The 11,528-nt window shown below is 34.8% G+C and overlaps 1 protein-coding gene across 6 annotated transcripts in view; it reads left to right on the plus strand.

The window, feature by feature from the left end:
* Positions 1-6,809, plus strand: part of BBS9 (Bardet-Biedl syndrome 9) — a 205,660-nt gene extending 198,851 nt beyond the window's left edge. For 4 of the 6 annotated variants that reach the window (XM_088149956.1, XM_088149955.1, XM_088149954.1 and 1 more), the window contains one exon: positions 1,538-6,809. In XM_088149956.1, coding sequence (XP_088006082.1) covers positions 1,538-1,578 — 41 coding nt within the window. In that variant the 3' untranslated portion in view covers positions 1,579-6,809. The remainder of the gene's footprint in view (positions 1-1,537) is intronic. The other 2 variants (XM_088149959.1, XM_088149960.1) reach the window with 1 other exon arrangement.
* Positions 6,810-11,528: the final 4,719 nt, after the last annotated feature.

Here is an 11,528-nt window from a genome sequence, read left to right on the forward strand (position 1 = left end):
GCAAAGCAGGAAGATAAATGTCCCCACCCCACCCCCATTTTTTCCAGTGCACCAGAAACAGAACTTTTCTTGTTTTTATCTGATTTTCTATGTGCCTTCCTAGCTATATAGATCTTTGAGATCCTTCTGTCATTAGCTAGTTTAATCAAAAAGTGTATATCTTTCTTTTGAGAAATCACGAATAGTCTATAACGCTTATATTTTATTTTATGCAATAAACTTCTATATAGTATTTCTCATTTTTAAAAATATTTGCTCATATTTATTTATCCAACTATGTTTTATGCTTCTATTTTACCATGCCATGGCCTTTTAATAAGGGGAGGAATACCTCAAATTAAGAGCTTCCTAATTCATTAAACATTTAAATCAGTTATATTTTTAAGTCTAGGATCTATGATTTTGTTGATACGCTTTACCTGTAACATTATATTGTTGCTTTATTACAGGCTGTTTTGGTGAGAGTAGCAAAGATACTAATGGATTAAATGAAACCATCACCAATAAAATATGTCTCAAATAACTAATACCTTGAGTTCCAACAGCCCTGATCAGTTCTCAAATTCTTTTTTTTTTAATTGCCTAAAGGGGGCATTTGTGATTCTTCTTCATTTATTTATTGCCTGCCATTTTAATTAATGTACGTCTTGACTCTATCTCTCTGCTCATTAATGAAGCTATTAAATGAGACAGGATCTTGAGGTAATCTTTACAGCACCTCAGCATGTGCTAACACCACAGAACAAAAGATGTTCCATGTCAAGCTGACCTTTGCCGCCCCCACCCAGTTCTTCACATCATCCTTTTAATGGTCTTTTGGAAAGCAGGCACTTTGGGAAAAGGACCCCCCCCCCCGACCCCCTCAGGGAATTAATGCTCTTGCTGAGACTTCATTGCTTTGGTCTTGTGTCCCCAGAGTGTTCTTTCTACTGAGCTGCTGCTCGCGATTAGCCCTGGGGTTGTGTTTTGCATCCCTGGTAGAGTTTGCTCAATTTCTTAACAGTGCTCCCAGACACATTTTCAGGTACCCAGAGTCTTTAGAAAAAAAAACTATAGCTAAATGGGGTGGGGGTGGGGGTTAAATCTCAGCTGAATTACGAAGGTTACAGCATCCAGCTCAACTTTCCAGTCAACGTTTTTCCCTTTTATTTACATTGTCAACACAGTTAAAAGATGGAGTTAATGAAGACATAATTGTTTAAAAAAAAAACTTTCCCTGATTCATGGTTTGCAATAGTTCCCTGAAAGCATCAGCTATAAAAGCGTAATGCATAGGTCTGAAACAAACCTCACTTTTCGTCATCTTGTAACTACCTGGTTAAAAATGGGGGCAAGAAACTGAAATGCGCATGCGAACTATCTCTTTAATTTGCAGAATAGACGAGGACCAGGAAACTAAATTGCACAGAAATTTTGGCTTTCGGGTTACACAGCACTGTGGCAAATGTTAGAATTGCAAGGTATTAACAACAAGGCTGCTTGGTATAACCACACTTACTTATAATCTTTCATTTTTTTTCTTTCTGTTTCTCTGCAGATTTGCCACAGGATGAATTACAGGAAGCAGAAACGCCATGAAAAGTGCAAAAAGACCCTCAGGAGGATTTTAAAAATCTGTGCATTTACAATCCAAAAGTAACATTTTATTTTCCCGCAGTGAATACAGTAAGCCTCAAGAAGCAGGCCCACCATTAGAACAAAATACTTCCAGTTACATCTAAGCACCTAGATTTCCCTTTTAGCTACTGATCTCAGAGATATTTTCTAAGGTGACATTGTAGAAGGAAGCATTCTGTAACTGATATGCAGTTATAAACCCTCAATAGAAATCCCAGTGATTGATCAAAGGCTTTTTATATACTGAAATATTGACATATTGAAAGTTGAAAGTATCCTTTGCTTTAAGGCCCCTTTTTGCCCTTTCTCACTTTTACTCTAATGGTACATTTTGATAAAAGATAACAATTTTGCCATCTGCTGATGATTAAATTTGCTATTTAAAATATACAATAATTCATTAGATTTCTTTAGATTTCACTTCACTCCTGATTTATAAATTAGATGTTGAGTGTTAGTATGTAAGTTTATAACAACTCCTTTGCTTTTGTGTAGAAGAGGTCTATGCAGTTTCAGTTCTTGACTTGTATAGACATTGGTCTGGTTGGATGTTTTATTCATTTTACCATCTTAATTTTAATCTACCTAATATCCAATTTCTTTAAAAGAACCAAACTTAGGGAGGTCTGGAAGTCTTATCTAAAAATAAAACTATTTTAGTGACAATTCATTTATGCTCAGCTCTGGGATCTTGTTGGATAAATTCAAAGGAGGACTTTATTTTAGCCATGCAACCTAGTCACACAACGTGACAAGCATAACTCTGAATTCTGAGATCAGTCCTAAAATTTGGATCTAAAATGGGAAGTTTTTCTAGTCTTGTTATAATTGCACTCCAAACCTGTCACATTTTGGCTCTAAAATGTAGAATTTGTATACAATAATGTACATCAGAAAAAAGCATGCAAAAAGACTAATGAAGTCAAGATGGAAATAGTGTTAATTCAGAAACATGTACCATTGCCTAAAAATAATTCAGGCCTGCCTGGCTCCAATACTACACGCTCCAATTAAAGTATATGCTTTTCTTTTTGTTTTGGTCTAGTTGTTGTACCACATCAATTTATAGAATTACTGCTTACTTAGCAATATATGCAACATGAATTCCAAGCAATTGTCTCAGCTTTTCCTAATGGTGTAAATAATTTTAAGAACTTACCAAATCTCTTAGCACCTTGCATAGGTTCTCTTGACAAGTGATCCAGATCACTTCAGCTGAAACAGGGAAATGAGCATGTAGTTCTACCATGTTAGAAGGCAACCAGAAGGTCAGAAATTTAATATTTTAATAATTTCATTAATCTATCATTTGTTTTGCATTGCTCCTAGTTGAGCCCAAAGTTATGCAGCAGAGATTTAGTATCTGTTGATTTGGTGAAAAGAAACGGGACCTGCAGTAGTCTTTCCACTATTAGGATATTGTTAATTTGTAAAAGAAGTACAGCTACATTTTTTGAACTTTAAAATATAGCTGGAGCAATCAGAAAAGACATTCTCCCCAAAATGACTAGAAATGCAAGGTTTCCAAAATAAGCAGGCTACTGAAAGTATCTGTCAAAGTTTTGATGCAGAGATGAGTACCATCTGACACACTTTTCAATGTATAGCTCTTATAAACAATTGTGTAAATGAATCTTGCCAAAATTAATCATTCACACTGATGCTATGGAAGAGAGCTAAGTACATACATAACTCTTTCACTAAAAGAAATTGGATGTAAATATTCATTATTTTGATTGGCTCATGCCCAGTGTTCATTACTTTCTATTTATGGGCCATGAAAGTTGCCATATGACTATAATTTCTCATTAATATATTTCCTTTCTGCAAAATTAGCTAATTCACATCCATTACATAATTACATAGTTCTCAACTGTCAGTTTCAGAGACTTATTAGAATGTTCAAGGAGCAAGTATTTCAGTCTCATCTCTATCACATAAGCTAGCTTTGAGTTTACTGCTGTTGTCCAAAAAAAATAACGTGTGAGGAACAATGGAGGTGCACACTCACGCCATCCTCCCTGAGAAGATACATAAAGTATGTAACTATATTTTGCTGATACATCTCCTTCTGCAGTTCCACCCTCCTCACCATCTTCTCTTTCAGTACAGAAGAATAGAGGGATAAAGGCACCTTTCTTTCAAACACATGAAACACTGTTCAGTCAGATCAGTGTTCAATATAGCTTCTTTGCTGCTATTACCACTATTCTACTGAAATAGCATGAAGAATTGTATGTGTTCAGCTTCTTGCTCACTTCTGGACTAGAAACTTAGTGCAGTTTTCCATTCTTGGTCAACTTCTGGTTGAGTTTACCATAGCTCTAATATGTGCACAAACACCATGTTTGATTTGTAGTCACAGCTTAAACTTCTAGATAACTCTGATATTGCTGCATTTAATTCCTTCTTGAGCTATTTCTTTAGAATATTAAGCATTTTCAGAAAAAAATTATATCAATAACTCATTGAAGTAATAGTAAAAACTTGAATCATAGTTAGTCCCCTCAAATTCTCCCCTATACTGTTCCAGCTGTTGAAAAAGATGGGTCAGTTGACAAAAAAAAGGAAGGGCTCGCTTAAACTGATGCTCCCCACTGACATAAATTTGGGTTTGGACTCCATGGATGCCTTAAGTACTTTACAGTTGAGTAAGCCTGCTCAAATCTTCTGGTTCCTTCCTTTGAATATTGTTCTCAGGAAATAATTGCTCATGGCAAAAATTGTCCTATGAATACTTTTCAATTTGTTTACAGGAACACTGATTAGTTCTAGAAGTACTTTGTAGATAGCTTTTGGTAAGCTCAAAACTAATTGATAAGTACAGGTCGACACATTCAATGATAAGTGATATTTATCATGTTAACTGTTCAGAGTCGATCAGTTTAGGTCCTAGTTTGCACAATTGATTGGTGCAATCAAAAAACAAGTTCATCATTTTTACTAAAAACTATGCTGATTTTTCATAAGAGCAGACAAGGGAGTTAAGTTGGAATAAATTTAGCTTATTCAAGTCCACTCACATATTAGATTTTTAAAACATGAATCAGAATTACTAGGCTTTCAGACTAAATAAAGATTTTTTTTTAATTGTCTCAAAAGAAAAATTGCTATGTCCTAAGATGGAGTGGCAAGACAAAGTACATATCTGCATACGTAATTAAAAGAGTCTAAGAGTTTATATAGCACCTTAAAGCCAAGCCATCAGACTTCATTATGTCCAAGCACATATTCCCAAGAAAATGCATGAAACATTTACCAGATTCCATGTTTTAAGTACACAGCAAAATTTACTATAGTAGCCCAAGTATCAGATGCTCAACAAGGACCCATATTTTACATGTTCCTACTTTTATGAATAAGCATAATGCAAGAACTCCACCATAGTGCTGTACAATTCTCATATTCATCACTAGGATAATCCAGCTGATATGGTGCTTGACACTATTTATTTAAAAAGAGAGAGAGAGAGGACGTACTATTAATAGAAAAGAAAGAGCCGTAACCCATTATTTTAAGCAAACCATTTTCCTGAGTTATTTAACGGGCAGGTGTCTGTTAAAAGGAGATAAAAAATCCATTTTTGTTTTCAGCCACATGGACTAATAGCTCAAATGAATTCATCATTTACAATTCAGACAGTAATACCATTGAATATTCTTAAATAAAATAAAAGTTGCATTCTGATTACTTTGTGCTCTAAAAACAAAAGTTATCAAAGCCAAATGATTGAATATGTAAAAAGACAGAGGGAAAAAAGAAGCCAGTTCACTAATTTTGGAAAGCCAAATGTGCAGATGTCAATGTTCATGTTTTTAAGTCAGTGAATATAATAATTTGATTTAAGATAAAATCAAATGCAATACTCTGTGATAAAATTAAGTTGGCTATTAAGTTAAGGATATCACAAGCCGTAAATGTAAATACAAATTTCTTACATAAAATCTTATTTATATTTTTAGTAGGATATAAGTATGTAAACGTTTACATATGTTGAATGAATGTTACATCATTATTTTAAAAGTATGCTATAATTGTATGAGTTGCTTATACTGAAATAAACTTTGGCAAATTGATTATAGGCTTATACATATCAAAATTGTGACTCAGTCTCAGTTGGTTAATTTCAACATGACCCAAAGGGTTTAGTTTATTGCTTAGTCAAATGACCTTATCAAATAAAATAGGATAAAATAATACAAATTGAAATATATAAAAATATTCAATAAAATAAACAGGTAAGATCATCTCCCTGACAGTTAATCCCAAGGGGGCGTTCACTTATATTTTCTATGTAAGCCTTTTCATGCATTCCTCCAATTCTGCTCTAGTCCTACCTTCAACTGAACAAATTCATGGGACGGGAAGGGTATGTAATCCCATGAAGATGTCTCCATTCCTATGGAAGTAGAATACTGTTGGCTCTAATACAAGTTGTTTCAGTGGATCTACTTTAATAATAATTAAATCTGGATCTGACTCACTGTTTTTATTTCTTATAGTTACTCAAAGGTTTTTCTAACCTGATCCTTTAGAGAAAAATGTTTTATTTGATGTTCTTGAGTTGAAGATTTGATAAAACTGAATCTTCATCTACAGAGCAGTTAAGCATGTAAAAGCATATACTGGCTTAGCATCACTTGATGGCACAAACAGCCTATTCCAAAGCTAGTTAAATGTAATTACTTAGATGTTATCTAAGTGGGGTTAATTGACATTTAAATGTTATTAAATAGTGTTACATGATTTGTAAATTATTTAGACTGGTTGTTTATCTGTTTTAGAACAATGCATTTAAACAATGCATTTATTCATTATAAATAGAATACTGAATTGTTATATTGTCTACAATTTTGAATTATATTGAAATCTTCATTGTTTTTGTTATACACTCATGTTTGTTATCTCAATAATTACAGTCAATATATAATAAATATTTTCTGTTAAACTAGATTTTACTTCAGAAATATATGATTTCTTTTCACTAGCTTTCATTACTTTGTATATAAATGTATACTCAATGTTTCAATTATTAGGGCTGAAGTATAATTCATGGACCAAAGGATGCTTAGGGGAGATAGCTTTCATGTTAAAGTTTCAACAGATGCATACCAAAATTTATGAACTGTACTGAATAAAATGCCTTTATCAAAATGTTGTTGTTCTACATCTGAAGGTTTTAAAAACTATTTGAGGAGATATCTGAAATCTGTATGAGAGTGGTATGTTCTTCACTTTCACTAAAAGGTAATAGGATACAGGATCTTCAATTTGCATTATGATAGATCTGATTAAATATATACATTTGACCCCATCTTTCCAAGCTGAAATCATCACGTTTTAAATGGCTTAATTATTAAGGATTTGATTATAATATTTTGCAATGCAAATACATACATCAATTACATCAGATTCTTTGGTAAGAGGGGTGATTATTTTTGCTATTTTGTCTAAACATATGAGTATATTTCCTCCAGGTTCTGTTTCTATTTTGCTACTAAAGCCAGCATGATCTATAATAGGGCTTCTATTTCAGGTTACTCAACTGAAATATTTCCTTCAGAATCTGTTCTGTGATTTGCATCATGTATAACTTAATATTGATTAAGGTTGGTCAGCAAACAGATTGAAAATCCTAGACAAAGATGCTAGATACTAGATATTTAATTGTGTTTTTAATTTATCTATTGGACTTATTTCTTTATTCATTCATTTGATTTATACAGACACCCATCTCAAACACATAAGTCTGGGTGGCTAACAATACTTAAAACAAGATAAAAACAGTATAACAAAATTATAAATAACATATATAAAAGCTGAGAAAAAACCACCACCAATAATAATAATCAGCAATTGACTTATTGTACGCCACCCAGAGTCTTCTTGAGTTGAGCAGCCTTAACAAATCCAAATAAATAAATGCTAGTATTTTCTTGAATATTATAGCTAATATATCTATAATACTACAAATAGAATTGAAATGACTAAAGAAATATGCAAAATCAGAAGTAATATGCATTTATGTTTCTTAAAATTGATCGTCTTTATAATTCTTGTAAACGAAGTTGCATTCTCAGGAACAATCATACTCTTGAGCATGTAGTGGAGATCAGAGGAAGATTTTCCACTAAAAGCTTGGGGAAAAAATTACAATTTATGAGTTGATATAAATACAGGAAAACAGGAAACAGAAATCATATATAAATATATATGAGGGGAAATGTAGAAATGGCTGCCTGCTGTCCTTAGCTGTCACCTGAGAACATGATATCCTATTGGAAAATTGCCACGGAAACTATATGGATCAGAAACTTGCTGAATTCCACTGGCACTTCAAAAGGCTTCAGCAAGCACATTATCATCTTTTGAAATGCAGAGCCTATAATTCATTTGTGATGCTTATGACAACTGTGAATAGGAGTGCCTTCAATAAAATGTATACCTGCCTCTGTTGCTTTAGAACTTTGACCTCTCCTAGATGGATTTACCTAACCCAGTCAAGTGAACACAGAATGCCTGTTGAAGGTCCCCAACTACTGAGAAGTAAGACAGGAGGACCTTATTTGCATGGCCATCCAGAAGATTGTAAAAACTTGGCTGTTCTGGAAGGCTTTTATGATTTGATTGTCTATAGTTGCTATTATAATTACTATACGAGGTCAAGTTTTGGTTTTATCGTATTGTATTGCCATCTTTGCTCCTGTCTTTGAGACAATTTGTATATTAATTAAGCTTCAATTCCATATTGGAGAAGTATGGAAAGACTCCCCACCCTCACCCCCAATTGTCAATGCTGTTTCTCAGGGAGCTTGTTTTTAAGAGCTTTAGATTTAAATAATGCAACTTCACACTTAAAACACAACTGCCACTCTTTTTTAGTCATTTTGCTCCAATTATTTTAGAGTTTATAGAAGCTTCCTCAGTAGGGATTTCTGTTAGCCATATTAAGAAAGATGAAAGCCTCCACTATCTTAAAAATATATTTTTGATACATGTGGTATAAAATACTAATTTCAGGACTTTTTCTCTGCCTTGCTGATTTCCCTTATGGATGTTTTTCTAAGTGTGGCCAAGAGATCATAGCACAGCTAATCAGTAGTGTTTTATTAGGACTCAGTGTAAAAAGAAGTGGTTTAATTAGGTGTGGGACTGAAGCATATCTAAAATCTGCTCTAGATGAAAGAATAAAAGATATGCAAAACAGTAAACATTTTGGAAAGATGTGTCTTGTACCTCTATCACTCATTAAACAGCATATTATTTCCTAGATGATTATATAATGTGAGAATCTGAAAGAGAATTGCTATAATAAGTTGCTTGTATTCACTCATAGACTGGTAGATTCTAGAAAGCAGAACGTCTTTCCCTAACAAATGCTGCTCAGATTATGCTGTCAGTAAAAAAAAAAAAGTGTGAGAACAATTCTTACATAATTTTGAAATGAAAGAAAATGCAAAGTGCTTACGTGGATTACACACGTTTTAACGTAGAACAAAATAAAGCATGTAAAGTTTATTTAAAGTCTCACAATTTCCTCTCAGAGTTCCATCAAAAGAAGAAAGGTTTCTTTCATTCATTCATTCATTCATTCATTCATTCATTCATTCATTCATTATGATAGATAGATATCTTAGAATGTTCAGTCACTTAACACCAAATGGGTAAGGACGGCTGCCTTAATCACTGTTACCATTGTTTATCATACATGTTTACTTGCCTCATCTTATGGTCTAGTGTGCCATCTGAACCTGGACATGAAGGATTTGGTGTTGGTTTTACCTTTTGGTTTCTAAACAGACAGAAAGCCAGAATGGCTGCAAAAATGAGATACTCCCAAGTGTCATTTTTCCACCTTTCACAGGTACATAGGCTTCTATTATGAATACAAAGGAGGTGAAGGCGACTCAGCCTTCCCCTACTCCATCAATCCCTTGGAATCTTATTTTAAGAAAAACTATTTTAAAAAGGGAAGTTTTGCCCAAAAGATGTCTGGGATACTGACCAAAGTGGCAGATAGCTATCTGTGGTTTGCAGTGTAATCAGGCACCAGACTGATGACATAGTGGCTTACTCATGGTTATTGCCATGTCTTTATTTTTGGCTCGGTATATTATGTGAATATACTCTCTATAGTTCAAGCTATGTTATTCAAATTGTAGCTAGGAGCCACTAGTATTATTACCTTTTGGGGGAATTCTTTCACACGCACACACACCTTGGTCTTTCCTTCCCCTATTAAATTAGTATGGCTAGTAAGGATCCCAAGATCCTTCTCCTCCTGCTTCTGCTCCTTCTTCGCTTCTGCCTTAGACTGAGCTCTTGTGGTTACTCCCACTACTTTAGACTCCTTTCTGAAGCCCTTTCTTTGTATCCAACCCTCAGCATTTGGAAAATCTGTTCCAATCACTAGGTTATGTGGTAATGTAGGAATTACTTCTACCACCATTACCTGTTCATTTCCCTTTGCTGGTATCCTGGCTTTAACCAATGGGACCATCTCAATCTGCCCAAACACACTTGTAAGAGGCTCCTTTCTTATATATACTGTTTTTGTTTTTTTTAACTGAGGGAGGATATACTAAAGTCCTCCTACTCCCAGTATCTACCAGGCCTCTGAAAGTCACCCCATTAACTTTTGCTGGAACCATAATTTTGCTCCCCAGAGATGCTTGCACTACTGCAGACATTCCCTTCTTCCTCTGGTTTTTACAATCTTTTGATAAATGTCCACTTTTCCCAGAGTTGTAACAATGTCTTCCTTTCATTTGGGCAGGAGCCAAATGAAAGGCTTCTTTACGCCTTTCTCCTTCAATCCTACCTGTTCTTCAGGATTTCTGCTCTCTGAAACAGGCTTTCTTATTCTTTCTCCTTCTGTATCTCCCAGTCATCCTCTGCACTTTTTGCTGCCAGGTAATCCTCAGCCAATTCTACTGTCCTTTGGCCTATTTTAGGGTGATGTTCCTGCACCCAAAATCTCACTCTGGTAAGGAGTACATGTAAAAACGGTTCTAAAATTACTTCTTGTACCATTTTTTCTTTGCTCCTTTCATCTGGTCTCAACTATTTCCTACCTAGGTCTTCCAGTCTTGCCCACAATTCACAAAGTCCCTCATGTTTGTCTGTCTAAACCCCTGCCTATAAGTATAAGGAGTTACATCATACATGTATAGGATTACCTCTTTAACATGATAATAATCCCTTACTTCCCTGGCTGGAAGACTGCTATAAGCCCCTAGAGTTTTTCATGTTAGATTAGGAGCTAGCTTGGCCACCCATTCACTCTCAGGCCATTTACAAGAGGTAGCAACCTTTTCAAACACAGTGAAATGGGCTTCTGTATTTTCTTCCTCTGTTAATTTAGGGATTTTGATATCTTTGGGACCACTGCCCCTCTCTGTATGTTCAGGAAACCGTAGAGATGAATGTGTCCCTCTTGGAGACTGGACCCCTTCAGGTCTATCAGCCCCCTAAACTCTTTCTTCCTTGCCTTTCTCTCTCTTCCCATTCTAACCTATCCTTCCTCCCTCCAGAGTTGCTCTTGCTCCTCTTTAATTAATCAAAGCCTTTCCTTTTTCTCCAAAGGAGAATCAGCCCATTCTACTTTTTCCATCCCTCTTTGTTTGATGTAGGCTCTGGTAAGAGTCTGGTTTCTACAACCAGCATGTTGGCTATTGCCTGCAAAGTCTACAGTCTGTGAGGGCCAAATTCCCTTCCTTTAGCAACTAAAGTTTTTATTTTCATACCCAGTACTTAATGGGCCCTTTGAGTCTGAGCCAATCCCTCCTCTGCCACCAATTTGTCATGGGTTCTTTTTAAACTAGACCCAATTTGATTGACTCAGACTCAAAAGATCTACCAAAAGCACTGGACAGATGTATAAAAGTTGGGGAGATGTTTTATTTTGGAAA

Source organism: Python bivittatus, unplaced genomic scaffold, assembly GCF_059951505.1.
Source record: "Python bivittatus isolate LINGU-HERP-01145 unplaced genomic scaffold, Pbiv_v1 ctg000610_np1212, whole genome shotgun sequence".
Lineage (NCBI taxonomy): Eukaryota > Metazoa > Chordata > Lepidosauria > Squamata > Pythonidae > Python > Python bivittatus.